The 19,787-nt window shown below is 44.3% G+C and overlaps 1 protein-coding gene across 5 annotated transcripts in view; it reads right to left on the bottom strand.

The window, feature by feature from the left end:
* Positions 1 to 1,754: 1,754 nt before the first annotated feature.
* CPNE8 (copine 8) overlaps positions 1,755 to 19,787 on the bottom strand; it is a 204,851-nt gene continuing 186,818 nt past the window's right edge. For 2 of the 5 annotated variants that reach the window (XM_090042064.1, XM_090042065.1), the window contains one exon: positions 11,983 to 13,771. In XM_090042064.1, coding sequence (XP_089898190.1) covers positions 13,583 to 13,771 — 189 coding nt within the window. In that variant the 3' untranslated portion in view covers positions 11,983 to 13,582. The other 3 variants (XM_090042068.1, XM_090042066.1, XM_090042067.1) reach the window with 3 other exon arrangements.

Here is a 19,787-nt window from a genome sequence, read left to right as displayed (position 1 = left end):
TGCCGTTATATATTTCATATACTTAACAATAAATAACATTTATAGTCAAACTGGTGGTAACTGGGTATATTTTTCCTTCACTACATCTCCTTCCCCACTTACTCTGCAGCAATGCTTCTTTTACCTAAGCTAAAGATCCTTGTGAAGCCCAAAAATACTGTGGGGTCTGCTCATCAAGAGGCTAAAAGATTGGGACATGCTGAGTTTGAAACACATAAAGGGATTAGCTTGTACAGGATGATTGACCCAGTCTGGCTCAGACGTGCCCTAATGAACTGAATGCCAGCCCATAAGGGTGTCATCTGGACACCCAGCCAGGTTGAGAGGTATTCTGTTTAACTGGGTGCTTGTGTCTGACTGTAGTTTATTGTTTCTCTGATGAACTGATTCTTGGCATATGAGGGCGTCAGCCTGTCCATGCTGATTGACCCGGCCAGGTCAGGTCAGGTGTGTCACGTTAATCTGCGTGTGTTTGCGTGTATGACTGATTTGGTGGCTGGAGGAACCCAGCTCTACTGAAACTGAGTCCTGCAAGATGGCTCCATTGGGGGTGAGGGCTTGCAGAAGTGAGCTCCATATAGAAACACAAGTAACACAAGCAGCACATTAATAGAATTACCAAGACCCTAGAAACGTATCCCTAATAAATGAGCACACCCCAAAGTAATGGGCAAATCTGGTAACACCAGCCAGAGTACTCCTGCTCTCAGAACACTTGGAGGCCAAGGGTAGGGACTATGGGGATGGAGGAGGCTCCTGGTCCTGGGGCATGACCTGAAACTACACCCTGCTGTGACTGGATGGTGTGGTGGGGCTGCTTGTGGCAGGGCAGTCTCCAGACATGCCACACCTGTGCCTCCCTAGTGAAAGGTGAGTATGGGATGCTGGAAAGCCTCAGCCCCCCTGCCTTATGGGTGACCCAATGGAGGGGAAAGGCTATGGGAGCATACCCTAAGAGAAAAGCACAGGGTCAAGGCCCACTGACTGGGGCCTGAGGCAGGGCCCAGGTACGTCAGACACCTGAGGCCTGAATGGGCTGTAGGCTAAGTTGGGAGCCCAGGTATGCTGACAGACTCGAGACCCAAAAGCCATAAGGCCCAGAAGCCCCGGTGAGGGGGAAGATTGAGAGCCAGCAGTTATGTAGAGTGGGGCCTAAAGGACTGCATATAGGTTGGCTGGAGTAGCCAGAGTTGAGGCCCCAGTGAGGAGGCATGAAGCCCAGGCATGTCTGAGGACACCTGAGGCCAAGCTGGGCCAGAGGCCAAGTGCAGCCCAGTTAAGGGGCCAGGGGAGTAATAGTGGGTAGTGATTTGGATGCCATCTGTGAGGCATGGGACATAGTAGAGGAAGTCAGACCCATATATTACACCCTTGGCATCAGGGCATTAATATGAGCAGTCCCCCCACCTAGAAACAACTTTTCTTATATCACAACAAAGGCAAATTAGGTGGGCAGACTGCCTTAAACAGGTGGGCAGGCCAAAGATTGGACTGGCCTCAGGATGGTTCCCTGTCACACAGACAGTAATTTAAATGTACAATAGAATCTAAGAAGTTTTATCCCAGACCCCCCCCATGAAAAAAAAAAAATCACATGTCCTACCCTGTCAGATGTTCTTTTCCTTGGTACAGTTAAGTTTTAATGGCAGGAATTGTATTTAGATAAGTACTCAGCAGAGCTTGCTTACTAGACAATGCAGAGAGAAGTACTGCCTTAAGCACAGAATGTGCTTTCCCCAGACTTTTGTGGCTTTCTGCATACGTAGTGTCACTCTTCAGAGGAAAAATTCTAGCTGACACTTCTGAAACTGTGAATCAAGCAAGAGAATTTAAACACTAATGTCATGCAGGCTGAAGAGAGCCTTTTGAGAACAGAAGGGCAGAGCAATGAAAGGAAACAGCATCATATTACGCTACTACTGGGCATGTCTACACAAGACACTTTACTGCACAGCAGAGCTAATTACTGGATAGTAAGCATCACTGTCTAGATGTGCTGACCCTTACTGCACAATAATTTGCTCTACTTAGTAGTTAATTTGCTACCTGAAAATTGAAGTAGTAAATTAACTGCCGAGTAATTACTGTGCACTACTGCACGTATAGACAGCTGATTGGAAGCAAATTTGCTCCTGGTCAGCTGGGCATCAGGGGGTGGGAGATTGCTCCATGCCCCCAGGAGCCTGGATAGGGACAATGTCCTACTGCCCCAGCAGCAGGCAGCTCCTAGCCCCTGCTTTATGATCATGATCAGGGATCAGAGGCTGAGAGATTATTCTCAGCCCCAGTTCATGAATCGTGGGCTGGGTGCTCCTTGCATGAAGACAGTTCCTGGCCCAGACCTGCCTCAGACCAGGACAGTTCCCAGCCAGCTGCACAGGGAAGCCAGCACATGCAGCCTGGAGGTGGCTGTCCCATTTCAGGCAGTCCCCAGCCAGCTCTGGGCTGCATGTGCAGACTTCCCCATGCAGCCCAGGGCTGGCTGGGGACTGTCCTGGTCAGAGGCAGTTCTCATCTCTGAAGAGTTTTCCCAGCCCCATGCCCCCATCAGGTGATAGAGGCATGGGGCTTGGAAAGAGCTATGGGGTAGGGGTAGGTCCCAGCTCAGCTGGGGGCTCAGTACTAGCAAATCAAGGCAGGGGACTAGGACCTGCCCCTCTCATGCAGCTCTTTCCAAGCTCCCTGCCCCCCAGTTGTGGAGCCAGGGCACAGAGACATTGTCCCCACCTGAGCCTGCTCCGGCAGCAGGCAGTTCCCACGAGCAGTGAGCAATCTCCCAGCCATCACCAAGAGACGGCCATCTCCTGGTCCCATGCTTCCTGACAGCCCCTGGGCTAGCACTCAAGCTCCCTCAGCTCTCCCTGGCTGTTACAGGGGAGCAGAGTAGGGCCAGGGAGTGTAGAAGCAGACTGCTGCCAGAAGCAACAAACCAGCATTTGCATGTGTAGATGTGCACACTGACTCATAATGGGTGTGTCTACATGTACAAATAATCTTGGAGCAGTCTACTCTAAACTCTCCCAGGCATATGTCTACACGTGCAGGGACATGGGAGCAGATTTGCTGCTTCTAGCAGCAAACTGCTCACACTCCCTGAGGCCCTGCATTGGGCCCCTGCTGCCACCAGGGAGAGCTGGAGGCTCTTGGCTGCTGGCCACAGGTAGCTGTGACATTTGCAAAAGAGTCCCATGCACTGCTCCCTGACCAGCTTCTTTTCCAGCTGTGGGCATAATGTTGGGGCATCTAGGGGGCAGAGCCCAGGGACAGGTGCTAGCACCCCAGCCTGTGGCCACTCCCTTGTGGGTATGCATACTGCAGCCAGCCTAGCAGTGAGGGGGCTTGCCCAGGGGTGATGGCAGATGCTGCTTTCTCAGTGTGGCCAGCTCCCTCTTCTGCAGCCAGGGTTAGAAGGGCCCATGTGTGGTATTGGCCTTACTGTGGACAGCTCCTGATCTGTAGTCACATGGAGCTGGGGCAAGCAGCAGAGCTGGTCCCAGGAGCAGGTGCTGGATGGTAGGGGACCTGGGGCAGAGGCCAGCTGGTGGAACAGGTGCTGGCCCAGGTTCCCAGAGCTGCTGGATGATGCTGGGGGTAGGGAGCTCAGTGGAACGGTCTCCTAGTGGGTTGGCCAGCCTTCCCCTAGTCACATATCACTGTGGGTACCAGGCCTCAGCAGAGGCTCAGGTGACTGCCTGGGCTTGAGTAGCTGGGACAGCTATGGACAAAGTCCTGGGGCCCAAGGATGTGGTCCAGTTGCCACAAAGTGTATGGACTTGCAGGCAGCCCCTGACGGGCAGTTGTGGTAGGTGACAGTGACCCACTGTACTCACAAGGCCTTGACCTTTGTGGCACTGGTGTACCAATCAGTCATTCCACTGCTCCCACATGTGGCCTGACAGTCTCTTGTAAATGTGTATTGGAGTGCCTGCCCTGTGTAAACTGCATGAGGACCTCAGACCACAGCATAGCTAGGTCTGCAGTCTCCTCTTGGGACCAGTTGCAGCCCCAGGAGGCAGCGTGTGGCATCGGGGGGTATACCAGCATGGCTTCTTTGATGGCCCAGGCCTCCACGTGGCAGTCTCAGTGTTGCTGTGCCTGGGCAGCTGCCTGAAGTGCCTAGTGCAGTGGCAAGGTGCAGGACTGGGAGGTGTGCAGCAAGGTTGTACCAGACAACAGCTGCAAGGTGCAGGCAGGCTGCTGCAAGTTGCTTGTGGCCAGCTGCCATGGGATCTTGCAGCCACAAGGTGGCTCCATGTGGCCCTGGGTGCTGCCAGGCCTGGCAGGGGCCTGCAGTACTCTGCAGAAGTGTCCAACACGGCCCTTGCAGCTGTGTGCCACTACAGTGTCAGGTAGCAGTGCCAGGGTGTGAGCAGGCTGCAGCAGCTGCTGTCAGCAGGACAGTGGCCAGCAACGGCCATGGGCTGCCAGCATGTACCCTTGGCCCTGGCATCCCTGCAGGCTACGGGCCTGGGGCTGGAGCAGGGGCTAGGGCAGGCATAGAGAAAATTTGCTTCTGGCTAGCACCTACACATGCACTACTGTGCAGTAACTACTCATGAGTAAATTTACTACCTACAAATACAAACAACAGATTTACCCATGAGTAGAGCAAGTTACTGCAGAGTAAGCATGTGCACATATAGATGTGGACACTTACTGTGCAGTAAAGTGCCTCATATAGATGTGTTTATGTCTTATTGGCTCGTGCCTTTAAAACTAAACAGCAACAAGGTTTGTTTATCCCTTTGATTCACTTCCATGTGCCCCATGGCCTTGTTTGGGTGCAAAAACACCTTTGCAGGGACTCAAAAGGAGAAGAGGCGCTGTCAGTGTGTACAGGACCCTCAGTGAGATGTGAGCTAAGTCACCTCAGCTTTGACTCTGGCTGAAGCAAGGTGGACGGTGGAGTGCTTTTGTTACCCTTGCTCCATGGCAGAATCAAGTGTGAGAACATTTACAGCATCACAGCTGCTGCAGAAGACAGCGCAGTTGACCTTCCCTTTTGGAAGTGGCTCCAAGAGTGCACTTGCCCCTTCCCTCAGCCCTTCATTTTGAAAGTTTCCTTAAATTCAGGGCTGCCCTGGTTCTGAGTGCCTGGGGCAGATGGACTGCATGGCCATGGGGCATCCACACTATGCAGGACCTACAGGTCCCTCCATCCTACAGGGGCAGAAGCCTATGAGATCCCAGACAGCAGCAGCAAAAGCAATGGGGGAGTGGTCCCCGGGCTGCAGGTTTACTGCTTTGGTCTACCAGTCAGTCAATCAGCCCTGCTCTAATGGATGTGTGGGGACTCTCCCTTCCTCCTCCTTCACACCACCTTGGCGATATGGAGATTCTGGCATCCCCATAAATGTTATAGTTGCTTGCTCAAAAATATGCTGTATAGGCAGCAAATTATTTTTTTCCCCTCTATTTCCAGCTTGTCCGCTGTTCATAGTGCAGTCCATGGCCTTGCTCGAAAAGGCAAAAAGGGACCCTCAGTTTTCTCTGTCTGCCTGCTAGGCCATTACACTAACAAGATGCACTAGAGACAAAAGCATCATTTAAATTGAGTTTTCTACTCCTGCAGGGACCTTAGCATGTAATCTTGCCTATGCACTTATCAAATACCATCATCGGTGAATTTTTAGGACTCGATAGGGTGGAATAGACTGACATTTACACTTTTTAGTTTACTTGGGGGCCTACTAAGTGCAACGAGATCTGGCCCAAAAAACTCAAGAAAACTCTGTATACGCCATTTTGTACAAGAGGGAAGTTTGGCATCTCTTTTCTTGGTGGTTTCCAAGAACAGACTGGCTAAGCCTTGAGCTAGACCGGTTCAAGAAAAGTAACTTCTGCACCTGCACTGAGGGTTGCACTAGATGAGTCAAGGTCCCTTCCAATTCTAGGATTCTGTTGTTCTTCCCAGCTATGTTCTAGTTTTGTTCTCAAGCCTCCTGAATGATATTTGCCCCTTTTTGCCACATTGTTGCAGAGTTAATATATATTCAGCTGATGGTCTGCTGCAACTCCCAGATCCTGCTTACAGCAGTGCTTCCTAGCCAGGTCTCCTTCATTTGGCATTTGGGCACTTATTCTTCTTAGCCTTCTTAAGTGCTGTAATTTCAATTAAATTCTTATTTATTTCAGGTTATCCAGTGCATCAGGATCACATTAGAGTCTGATCTTGTCCTATAAAGTACTTGTGGATCTCTCAGCTTTCCTACTTCCTATTGGGGGATTCAAGTCATTGGTTAAAATGCTGAATGGAACCAGACCCTGGACAGATGATCCTCATGGGACTCCCACTTGATGGTTCCTCCCAGACTAGAAAAAGACTAGTAATAACTTTTGACCCTTTCCACGTATGGCCAGCACCAATCAAGGCTATGCTCTGCCTCCTTTTTTTCAGCTGTGCTGACAGAGGCATTTTGTAACACTGGCAGAAGAGTATTTCTTCAGTTTGCCACTGAAAGGTAGCTGTTCGGTCTGCAACCTTTCATATGAAAGGCGAAGACTTGCTCACTGGAGAGCTACAATGTGCTGATAACTGTGCTGGCAGCCCACTCAACTGATGACATTTAGTACTTCACTGATCATCTTGCTCATGTAGCCAATTACTTTGGTTTCACAGTCAGCCTAAAGACAATGGAAGTACTCTCAGAACCTGCACTACCAAGGATGCGTGTCCACCCAGGTACTAACAAACGTCCTCAAGTCAAGGGACACATTTTGTTTATTGAGGATGCATACTGCCACAGAATCCCATGACTGATGGTGAGATTTCCCAACTCAAAGGGCAGCTCTGTTCTTGAAATGCTGTCACACTGCTGCTCCCAGCACTAAACTTAACACCTTTCAGAAGCCACACTCGCAGCACTCCTGTCACACAACATACTGCAACTAAGTCATGAGGCTCAAGGGTTTCTATAAGACAGAAGTGGGCAATTATCTTGACCGGAGGGCCACTTAGGGAGTTTGAGTCAGCTGTCATGGCCTGGGTCAGCACTTCTCCACCCTGGAGTGCTCTAAACTGGATGCCTATGCTTGCTGCACCCCAGTGGCCTCTAAGCTTCCCCTTATAACAAGGGCAGGCAATTATTTCAGGTGGAAGGCTGCTTACTGAGTTTTGGCAAGCCATCAAGGGCCACATGACAGGCAGCCAGGGGCAAATAAATATCCGTTTTCTAAATTTTTAAGGGGCTCCACAGGCTGGACAGAATGGCCTAACGGGCCATATCCGGGCTGCATTTTGCCCATCTCTGCCTTACAACCACTCTGATCATCCAGTTCAAACATACATCTCTAAGGTATGATTATCTGCTCCCAAACATACAACTTGCCAAATACCAGCTCCCCTGTAGGACAAATACAAAAGGTTTGAAGTACTTAACTCATGTCACTTGCAGCACAGGGTTTCTTTCACACTTCTGTGGCACAAAGCCCTTTCCTCCAGGCAGGATGGACTAGCTTCTCCCTAGAGCTCTGCCTCCTATAGCCAGACTGGCCCTTCTGGGCCAAGCCCTGGGCTTTGAGCCGCCCCCTGGGTCACATGACCCTGTACTTCTACCCCAGACCTGCCAATCACAGCTTACACCTGGGGTGGGCAGCCATCTTATTTAAGGTCTCCTTTTCCCATTAAGTCTGTTCAAGGGGCTGTGCTGGCCAGTGGGCCCTGGGCTCCTGCCTCATCTTAGTAATGGGGTAAAGGGCCCCTTACACAAGTTGCAATTTTTGCTGTTTTGCAGCATGCAGCATACAGCTGTTTGATTATGGCATGAGATTGCAGGGCTGCCTGTGGTCCCCAGGCATCCCCAGAACTTCAGGGGCCTGATCCTACAGGCATGGAGGAGGGAACCCCATAGGCTTCCCTACTGCATGTTTGTAGGTGTGTGCCCTGGGAAGTCCATTACAGGTGCAAAGCAGAAGCCTGGTTCCTCACTTTGCCCCCCTGAGGGGAATTCCCAGGGTGCACATCTGCAAGCAGGAGAATGCTCAGAGGTTCCCACCTTGCAGACATAGGGCAGCAGCATGAAACAGTGCAAGTGCAGAGGAGGCAACCCCTATGGGTTTGTAGATACACTCCCACAGGAATCCCTGCCCCCCTCCTGCAACTTGGGGCATGCGTCTGCAACCAGACAACTCTCAGTACAACTGATCTCACTCCCAAGACGGTGTCTGGTTAAATCCTCAGTTTGCAAGGTTATATGGTAAGGACAAGAGCCCCAACACCAGATTAATGGCACATATCAAACAGTGACTGTAGTGGTTGTCTGCATGCCTTATTCATATGCCGACCTGAGAATTCCTAAGGGCGAATTTCATGGTCCACTAAAGGAAGGTACCAGCTTGCAGGGAGGACAGCATAAATAGTAAAAAAATGTCACTGACATTCTCTGTAATCCTGGGCCACAGGCCAGGCCCACCACAACAGATGGAAAGAGTCTATTCATAGACTTCATTTATGACAGAGCAAGTCAGTGGCAGATTTGTAATGTTGCCACAAACCACTTAAAAATGCACAGCAAGACGTGCGAGTAGCACAAAGCAGCCACAAGTGATGGGCGTTCTGATTTGTCCCCATGAAATCCTATCAGCAGCTTTTTGCTTCAGTCCGAGTTCCCATGTGTGCCACTCGCGTTTGTGAAATTTTTCTACTGTACTTCAGTATGGACACAAAACTCCACCGTCATTATCAATAACTACGCTTCATGTATGGCTTCCTAACCAGCTATGAATTTACCTCATTTGACTTATATATGCCTGTATATTTGTATAAATATTTGCTTTATATATGCCTGTAGAGATTCTGTAATTTGCTTGGGCCATGTAGTCTACTGTCAAAAGCCTTATTTAAGATATATCACATCTACTGCTTCTCCCAGCCACTAAGCATGATAACCTGTTAGAAAAGGCAATTAGCTCAGTCTGACACTATCCGTTTTTGACAAATCATTGCTGGCTGTTTCTTGTCACTTTATTAATGTCTTGACACTTAAAATGGATTCTTTAATCACATGCTCCAGTATCTTTCCTGGTCATAAAGTAACCCTGACCAGTCTCTGATTCCCCAAAGTCTCTTTTTCCTCTGTTCTAAAGACAGGTACTCTGTTCTTATTCTCACTTTTTTTGCATAATTATTTTGATATATCTGGCAACCAGAGAACGTTGCCTTTGTCTTGTTACAGGTCTCGTTCTCCTGCACTGGCAGGATTCACTGTTATGCTCTTACTAATGCCTCTCTCAAAAACTGCCAATTTCCCTGAACTCCTTTCTTTACCCCAGATTGGGTGTCTCCTTGGGTCAGTGCAAGTCGCTATGCAGCTCAGGGGGAAGCTAGCTGCTAAAGCTCTGGGTTCCTTCTATGCAGGAACATTAACTGAAGCTGACTGTTCAGAGACCGTACCGTCCCAAATAGAGAGGGCCCCTGCGTCACGCTTGCTGGCTCTTTAGCAGCAACACCCTCACTTGTGGTATAGCATGTACAACACAGCATGGCACACACTCCCGTCCCCAACTTACCTTTGCCCTGGAGCATGAGGACAGCAGCAAGGGAGGGGCTGTTCTGGACTGGTGCACTTCAAGCAACCAGTGAATTATTAACTATTAAAAGTTTGAAGCCAAGAATGGTTGAAAAGATGAGTCAAGTTTAAGAGCCACACTGCCTCAAAAGAGAGAAAAGATGATGAAAACAAGAGAATCTTCTGCAAATTCACCCACAAAGAAAGAATGTGTTTCAGTCGAGAATACTTTCTTATAATCTTTCCTTTCACTTTTTAGTTCCTCTATTTGGCTATGTACAGAAGTTCACTTTCTCTTGGGATCACTGCCATTCTCCTGGTAGAAACAATAAGTATGCAGATGTTCAGGTCTTTTCTCCCAGAGCAAAAGTGGCCACTCCAGGAGAAAAATAACTCAGGAACAACCTTTATTTCATCAGTTTCTCCCAGGAAACTGAATGTATGCACAACTTTCCCTGGTTTAACTCCTCATCAGGACCAGAAAAGGTGGAGCCAGGGGAAAGGTTCCTATGCCTTGCTAAGACCAGGGTCGCCCATCTGGAGAAGTACCAGGGGACAGTTATTCCTGGCCATCCCATAGGCCAGGAGGGAATGGGAGGGAGGTGCAGCTGTGAGCTGCTTCCCACCGGCTTCTTATACTAGTTTCCAGTGCAAGAAGCTGGCAGGGGCTTTGCCACACTGCTCCTTCTGCCCAGCTCCCTGGAATCAGGAGCCAAGTGCAGGGACTAATGTTGCCTCCTGCCTGCTCTCTCTTGTCTTCCCCTTGCTGGTCAGCTGGGAACCAGACTTGTAGGGCATATCCAGATGAGCGTAGTCGTGTGGTATGTGGTGCTGCGAACACATTTGCAGCGCCACATACTGCACAGCCTGGAGTTCTCCATGCTGCAAGGACATGCTGCCTGAGTGTGTGTTGCTCCATATTTTTTTGAAAACCCTGGATATCCAGTGCTGGCCCCAGCCTCCCCTATGCCACCCAGTGTAACTTGCCGCGTGCCAAAGCACGTGTGACACAGGCATTCCTCAGGGACAAGAAGCAGCGGTGCAAGGTGTGCTGCTGCTATTTGTTCGCAGGGAACCAAACATCCAAGCACATCTGGACACATGCACAAGGGCTTTCCGTAGCTGGGTTCCCTCCCCAGTCAGCTTCCCTTTCTCCACACACTGCTCAGCTGGGCAGCAAGGGGAAGCAGGCTAATGGGGAACCAGGCTGGGGAAAACCTCCCTGAGCCCAACTCCCAGCTGCACTGGCTTTTAAATGGTCATCCCTGCCACACTGCTGAGCAGCAGTGTGGGGGTGAAGGTGCAGGGGAAGCCAGTGGGAACTGGGCTCAGGGAGACTCTCCCTGGGGTAGCAGGGCAAAGCCTCCACCTACTTTTCACACCAGAGTCCCAGGCACACGGAGCATGCGGAGGCTTTGCCCCACTAGTCTGTCCCCTTGGCTCCCCAGAACCAGAAGCTGAACAGAGGGAGCAGCACCGCAAGTCACCTGGCCTGCTTTCCACACCCGAGTTCACAGTGTGAGAAGCAGGCAGCGGGCTTTGCCTTGCTGCTCTGATCCTCTCTCTAATGGGAGGACTGGAGCAATCCATGCTTTCCCCCAGCTGGGACCATCCTTGTCTTGGGAAGATACAAGAAGCAGGGGAGCGGAGGCAACGACAGACTATGTCTACACTACTCTCTCTCCCAGAACCATTTCTAGTAGTGAAAATTTTCCACAGCATCTGATGAAGTGAGCTTGGGCTCATGAAAGCTTCTGCTATACATCACTGATTTACTCAGTCTATAAGGTGCACATCTACCCTGCCTTCTGCCATTTTTAACAGGACATATTACTAACTACATCAAATTATATGTTAACATTATCTTCTAGATTTATAAGAAGTGTTATTCAAGTCCAACTACCCTGTTAAATCAGTATCTTAAACATTTCCTTTCTGGTTTCAGTCTGAGATCAGCCAAAGCAAATCAACTCACAGTCTGAAGAACTACACAAAAGAATAAGATATGAAGAAATGAGTGACTGTAGGAACAGGGAACAAAAGAATGGGAAGTAGTGGCTTGGTCTGCAGACTGAAAGAAGCATTGGCTATTATGCTCTCGTACAAATGTAACCCTAGAGATCTAACTGTCATAGAGCACTTCAGATATACCATTATAAAAATATTGTTTTGTTTTTTCAAGTGCTTATGGAAGTCTTGAACATTTTAAAATCAGAACATAGATGGGAAAACTCAATAGATTGAATCTCATTTTTAAGAAGCACTGTCATTAATACTAGCAGTTACCAGGTATCAAATTCTGTTCGCACAACACAAATCCACTAAAACACACACACACATTTTGGTGAGAAAAGTAAACTTCATATTTATGTAAAAAACATTCTGAAATAAAATTAAAACAATATTTCTTCTTACCAAAAAGTTCTTTATCGTAACAGAACAGTTTTCTGGAAAAAATAATTTCCAACATGAGATATTCATTTTAAGGAGTTTTAATACATTTAAAAATGGAAGATTCTGCATTTACAGTTATATGCCATTGATACTGCAGATATGTTTTCCAGCAAAAAAACCTCTTTGCATGCTTAAAAAATGCACCTTAATTTGATACTGTACAGTACAACATAGAATAGTAATGAACAAGGTAGTAAACTGGTTATATGCAAAGAAAAAAGTTACATTACAAGGCAGTTACCATATTGACACAAAAAATAAAACTTTTTTTCAGTTTAACAGTGTTTGAAGGCAATTCACAATCATTTCCAAGAATTCTGTGAGATTTAAGGCCATTTGTTTTAAATAAAACATGTCTGACACAAACTCAAACTGTGTATTTTCTGTAAAAACTGTACATGCAAAAACATTTTATAATTAGATACGAACAAGCATATAATAAAATATTTGGGTAGTCCAGTACACAAAGTTGCTGTGCACAAAGCAACATGGCCGCGCCATTTTTAAACTAGTTAATTTATGAAGTATTATAACTGATTACCCAGAATGGCAATGTGATTAGTTGACATCAGTGGACTTAGCATTAAGAGCCAGCATCCCTTTGAATGGGTAATCTACACAACGGTGACACCGATGCATTTTAAATAGCTTTAAAATGGTTAATTATAAAATTTCTGGTGTAATCACTTGAAAAGATCTATATGATACAAAAGTGCTAATGCTCTTAAATAGAATATGATATGATTCTAATAAACTTAAGTCAGCCAACTATGGGACTTGAAAATGTTTGACTTGAGGTAATTTTCTTTAATTATAGTATGTAATAGTTCTTATTTTTTAATAATGTTATCATTCCTAGTTTATAAAATGTAAATTTATAAATTAGAGGATCTCTGAAAAATACATATGCCTCTTCTTGAGGTTTGGCATTACTGGTAAGTCAAATACAATTTCAATAGTCATATCTTGACAACTTATTTTCAAATACTGCTTTAAATTGTGATAAATGAATTGATTACTCAACACTTAAAAGAAAGGGCATTCAATTACTGAGAAAGCATGCATGTAATCTGTCCTTTTCACAGATATTCTCTTGTATTTGTTTGGATAATCATTCAAAGAGATATTGCTTCCCTTGTGGCCATAGCTATTGCAGGCTAGAAGACAATGATTCAATATTCCAAACTTTTATTCTTAAGAAGAATTATAAAAGTACTGAAATTTAAAAAGTAGTAACATGTAAACATTGATACAGAGGAATTGCATTCCAGTTATAAACACACAGTAGTCAGGGAGGACAATATCTTCTGAGTTGAAACTGACTTGTGCTTTCCCCGAACGAATAAATGAAAAAGTATCTTTTCTGTCAGAAAAAAATAAGACTCAGAAAGAACATCAACATTTTGATCCTAGCATTTAAAAGCTTTTCAGTTGCTCATGCAACCATATTGAGTATTTTGGTATATGAAGAAAATTTCTTTTGCTCCAGGAACCCATCACAAGCTACTACTGCATCCAGAGACAATAGTAATAATTCACTGGTTGCTTGAAGTGCACCAAGACTGAAACTCTGACTCAACAGTTCTACACGGTTTGTAATAAATGTTGAGCATTTGGAGCAGTCATATTTGAGTCTGTAACATGTGAATAGGGGGTGTATATGGAGGTGGTGCAGGTGACGGCTTGATTCCTCTGACCCTCATGTAAGAGAGAAACTGGTCTGGGACCTCAGCTAAGACATCTTTAGCAAGTCTGGCCATACTTAATACGTGGTTTCCACTTCTGTCAACATAATCCCGGAATGGCACAAACTACAAAATAAAGATATATATATATATATATATATAAATAAAAAAAATATGTATGCATGTGGCATGATATATATGCCATGTGCACATATCAAACAAGTTGCATGACATATGAGATCTGCATATAAAAAAACTTCAGATTAATAACTTTCAAGAATGAATAATAAATCTACTGCACATTGCATAGTTTTTTTTACTTGTAAAAATGTAGCAGATAGTAGAAATAACTCCAAACTTGTTAAGCCATGGCTGCCTCAAGCAGGTAACGATATCTTCTTTCACTGAAGAGGTACTACAAGTAAAGCAATTAAGCTGGTCTAGGTAATTTCTTATAGGAAGCCATTGAATGTTTATTGTTTAGTAGCAGCATTTATTAGATTTATATATTAATTTCTCTTCCCTTCCTGACTATTCTGAAAGACATTATTATATAATAGTGACAATGCATGCTGTCTAGCATTGGACATAAGCCAAAAGGAGATACTGAAATAAGATAACATATGACTAGCTTATATTGTGTTTCATGGTAACACATTTAATTACCATGTCAAAATTTTAACTATAAACTGCTAACTTTTTTCCATTTACCACTTCATTTAAAAACAACCACACAAATAGTTTCTGTATATTACCTAAATATATGAATGACAGTAAAAATAAAAAGCTGTTACTGATCAGTAGTCATTGCCCAATTACAAAACTAGAAGCAGTGAGTACACTGCTCTATTGTATCCTATAAATCTCACATTTACAGACACTACTTGGGAGGATGTTTTTTCAGGATTGTCCACATTCTGGAAGTGGCTGCAGTGTGGCATCTTTTAGCCATTACTACGTCCTTTTCATACCAGTGTGTCAAATTCCTTGTTGCTAAAGCTCTGGTTAGTATGAAAAGGGTGAAAACCAGGGGGCCACTTCCAGTTCCCAAACAGTGTTCACCTCTGGGATTAACTAAAACAGTTAAATTCGTTTAATGTTGTTGAGAACTGTGCACTGCAACACGGCTACACCTTGGTCCAAATATACTGTTTTATTTTCACAGGATATCCGTATCAATATGGTTCTGGTTATCAATCCAGAATGGAGCACTGGCCTTTGAACAGCAACTCATGGCAAAAGCAATGAAAAAATGCATGGCCAGGAAAATAAAAACCTCCCGTACACAGTCCTTATCGCTTTCCTGCCCCTGTTGCAGCAGATTGTTTAAGACAAAGATTGGGCTTATAAGTCACCTACATACCCATGCAACCTAGCCTCCACCCCCTTCTTTTCTCTTTCTTCTCTCTCTCTTCTCCTTTTTTTCTCCTTTTCTCTCTTCTTCCTCCCCACCGCTGGATGCGGTTGTCTTTGCCCGCAAAAGACGAACAACATATCCCTAGATGAGGAACTGCTTCTATCAGCTTTATTACCAGTGGAGAATTGATTTGCACAAAGGACACCTGTCATTGGCCATTTTTTGCTTCCTGAACTCCAAAAAAATTGAACAGAACAGCCTTGAGAATCTAGACCATCAGCTGCACTCTACCATGTAACACCTACATTTCTAGTTTCCTCCTGGGGATGAGGTAAAGTTAAGACACTTTTTCATTCCACAAGAACATATGCATGTTCTTAGACATTAGTATTTGGTCTGATGCATATTCCACTGATGCAAAACAATAATCTGAATAGTCCTTCCAGGGTGCTAAGAGCCAAAGGGAATATAAGCAGAAACAGCTTTAAAGATAATTTTCAAAGAAAAAAAATTAAAATTAAAACACTGAAAAGGAGCTTGTCCTCTTTTCTTTCTTTTCCTTTGGTTAAACTTGAAAACCTCTATTGCAACAGAAAAGCTAAGAAGAACATATTATAGGAGAAAGAAAACAGAAGAATGCTAAGCAGAGACGGAAAAAAAGATTCCAATTTATACTGTATGAAAGCCCAGGGGATTTTTGTTAAAATGTATTTTTCATTGCTAATGAGCATGATGACGATTGGGTTTTTCCAAGGTTGAAAATCTTCATCCCATAAATTAAAGCAGCATTTCACAAAGCAATGTGTGCAAGCACCACTGTGAGGTGTAGAGGACTAGTTGGAGGTCTAGGGAGAGGCCTGTACTAAAAGGGATATATTTGTTACCGCATGGTGGAGTTACAGGCAGTAGGGCTCCGCGAAGCTTCAGTCGCTGATTTGATTCAGAAGAGATTTGGCCTGATTCAGCGGCTAAATCTCTGAATCCGAATCGAATCAGGAGACCCATTAATCTCTCCGAATCAAATCAGAAGCCTCCAATTTGATTAGGAAAGATTCGACGATTCGGCCATAGACACAGCTGTATGTTTTTCCTACATACCTCAAGGTACCAGACGTGGCTTGTGAATGCTGAGATGGTGGGGCAGATGGAGCGTTCCATGGGAGTGCATGGGGGAGGGGGGCCTCCTGCACGCTTGGTGGTGGACCCAGAAGTGGACCAGAAGTACTTACCATCTCAGTGTTCATGAGCCATGCCTGGTACCTCGAGGCATGTAGAAAAAACATATAAACTGTGTCTGTGACAATCACTGGTTCTCCAAATCAGAATCGAATCTTCAGATTTGGCTGAATTGAATCAGGGATCCAAATCAGCAAATCGAATCACTGTCCCCCGAATCAGGCTGAATCAGAATTGAATACTGCCCGCTTCACACACCCCTAACAGGCAGTGACTTGATCTCATTTTTCTAAAGAGGGAGCCAGCTTTTGGGAATTAGGTAAATGCTAAAGTGAGAACTTACAGTACAGCTCTTATAAGACCCCCAAGAAGCCCGCCAGCAAATATGATGAAGAAAAGATTGAAACATGAAAGCAAATCAAACCCAACATCATTTCAGGTCACTTTCACAGCAGCAATATAAACGGCTCAAAGTTAATTTAAAAAACCCCCAAACTTTTCCCATGTCATCTTTGAAGAGTACTTGCTGATCCTGTACTTGTGAAACGAGTTTAGATTGGTTGCAGTGATGCTGTCATTTATTTTAACTATGCTTAACTATTTACATTGAGCCAAATTTCCAAAAGCCTGAAAACTATTTGAAGAAGCTGGAATCTAATCTACAAGACAACCATTTTGTTCATCAAAAGAAAGCTGGTTGACCAACCCAGCAGCAAATCAGAAATTGCTTCACAGCTTATATAACAGTAGACTCAGTTGAGCACACCTGTTGTCCTATAATCAAGGTTTTGTAGGACTGAATAGCTGCTGAAACTTGCACATATTTTTTCAAAAGTCGTGATAGAAGAAGTCTGAGAAATGAGCAAATAACCCAATCCAGGAACAACTTTGATAGACTACCAGAGACCACCTGCCAGTTGACAGCTCATCTGGAATGTCAAATAAAGACATATTTTGTGTCAAGCAGGAGGATTCACATCTTTTCAAGATAGTAAACGTTGTTAGATAAATGTAAATACAAAGAGATCAGGCAGCAGGTGGAAGCAATCCAGGTGGTGAGTAGCCAAAACATTGGGTTGCTTGCATGTTACACTGCTGTAACGTGTTATCTCAACTAAGGGATGCCAATTCTCTCCAAAATGGTTGAAAAACAGTCTCTGGAGGAATTCATTAGTTACAATGACATGTGTCCTCCTATTAAGGGCTTTGCCCCTCTGAAGTTGAATACGATAGCCACAATGGAATGGTGAACAAGCAGAGTCGCTGCAGAATCACAGAGCAGAACATGAAAGAATCACTCTTATGCTGGAGCTAGATCTCATGTGAAGTGCATATATTTGAGTTCCTGTTAGAATTTTTCTACTGTCTACCTGCTGTAATTCCTGTAAGGTTCCTGGAAGTGAACTCATTGCTGACCTCTGGGTTTTGTCTATACTAATAAGAGTTTATTAAATAACATTTCTAGAAAGAAGATGTATCAGACGATAGGTCTCTCAGAAATGGCTTGATGGGTATGACTGATATTTTAATTATAACAAGTTAATCCAATAGCAATGTGCAAGCACAGGAAGAACTCACCCAACTCCTAATAGCATTAAACATAGTGGAGAGAGGAACAGTTCAAAGGTCACGATGCATATATAAAGTGAATGATGATGTCTAATAAATGACTTTTAGCTTTAAGGTAAGTTTGACTTATAGATGCTTTCAAGAAATCAAATCATAGCATTAGCTGCCAAGTCCATTTATTTTTTATCAGGTGTGGGCACTATCCCGATCCTGCTTCAGCATCTTGCATTAATGGCCACAGTATAGATTTCCAAACTATCTTTCTGGCACAGTAGTTAATACTAAAGGGCTACGATTCATTCTCACAACACTCACTTTTGTGCACATTTTCCCCATCATGTTCTATTCATATTGGCAATTTATATTTTTTTGTAACCTTAGCTCAATCTTTAGTAACTTTCGATCAAAACTTAAAAGCTAATCTGAAAAATGCTTATATGAAATATGTTTTATGCATTGAGGTTAAAACGATACAATTAAGATTATGTAACTGTATAATGCATCAGAAATAGCCATGATCATTTATCTCTTTTAACCAAGTTAGTACTGTATTAAAATTGTGTCTTTTTCACACTTTTTCCTGCTTCTGGGGGAGTGAGTAAAAGTACAAGCACAAGTACATTTGCACTCTAATACTGTTCATAGCATTAAAAAGCTTTTTCTACTACAGTTATTTACATGTCACATGCACCTTTTTTCCAAATACGAGTCTCCCAAATTTGGGGTGTGTGATGTAAGCAGGGAAACAGACATTCTGCCCAAAATAGAAGCATAGGAATGCCAGAAGATGGCTGCTGCTGCTTTTTCTTTTCTTCCCTCCAGCAGCTGCATGGAAGGAAGGGTAGAGTCCAGCTAGGGCAGATCAGGCAGGGCAGGGGGTGGTAGTCACACTCTCCTTTGATTCCTGCTGCACCCAAATTTTAAAATCAGCTGTTTAGAAACAGAAGTGGCACTTCTATTCAGGCAGTACTGAGGAAGCCAACTGACTTAATGGGTCACTATAGTTAATCTCATTCTTTCAATTCACTCATTTTTAATGGTCTTCATGTCCCACTAATTAATTTATCCTTTGTTCATCAATTTTACAGTCTGTTAGTTATTTCTGGCCTTCCTCCTCCTACTTCATAGCTTTGTAGAATGTTTTAAACTCTTTCAAAAATTCTAGATCTGCCCATGGAGTCCAGTCTGCAGCAGCTACAATTTCAGCTTTTGGCTGAGCAGCCAAGAGATGCTGATAGTTTAAACATGAAAGGGTTGAAAAAAAATCTGTACCTTCTGCCTGAATAGTAAAGAGAGGGTAAGCAAACTGAAGGTTATGCTCGGTTCAGCTTTATGTAGCCCTAACTCGGGAAAAATCTTTTTTCTTCATTCTGCTTTCTCAAGCATAAGGTATGTGTCTTATTTGGGAGCATATGGTATGCAAGAAAATGCAGTATTTTAGAACCTTCAGGCTTGTCAGGAATATCCTTTATTATTTTCTACAGCACATAAATGGAATAGCTGCTGCACGCCTGAGTTCAGCTATGATGCAAACATGGTATTAGGAATGTATGGGCATCAGTCAGTATTGGCAAAAGGATGACTGCAAAACTGGGGATGGAGGGACGCTGTGCTACGCAATAGTAGTTAGGAAAGAGATAGTCCTTCTCCACTGGTACCATTAAAGCACTGTAATGATCAAGGATGTACTAGATGTGCCCTTCTGTTTGAGTCATACAATGACTAGGGAGGTTCTTTCTAATCATCAGAGTGCCATACTGCATAGACAGAATATTAAATGTTAAATTAATATATTTTTAGATACTGGTAAACAAAGTGTACTATTATTTTTTTGCCAAATGACAGATTTGTGAAAATGCAGTAAACTGAAAGTTAATCCCACCCTCACTGTTAAGACACAAAGAACAATAGCTAATTAATGTGCTTTTTATTTCCTTGGTGTTTTCAGAGTATCAGAAATATTTTAACAAAACTTGTTGTTTCATGTTTTCTATTAATGTGTTTAATTTAGAACTTTGCTACAATCCAAATCTAAGTAGC

The sequence above is a fragment of the Crocodylus siamensis genome, chromosome 4 (genome assembly GCF_052110815.1).
Source record: "Crocodylus siamensis isolate JL-2025a chromosome 4, ASM5211081v1, whole genome shotgun sequence".
Taxonomy (NCBI): Eukaryota; Metazoa; Chordata; order Crocodylia; family Crocodylidae; genus Crocodylus; species Crocodylus siamensis.
The sequence above is the reverse complement of the archived record's forward strand: the minus strand, read 5'-3'. Positions and strand labels throughout refer to the sequence as shown.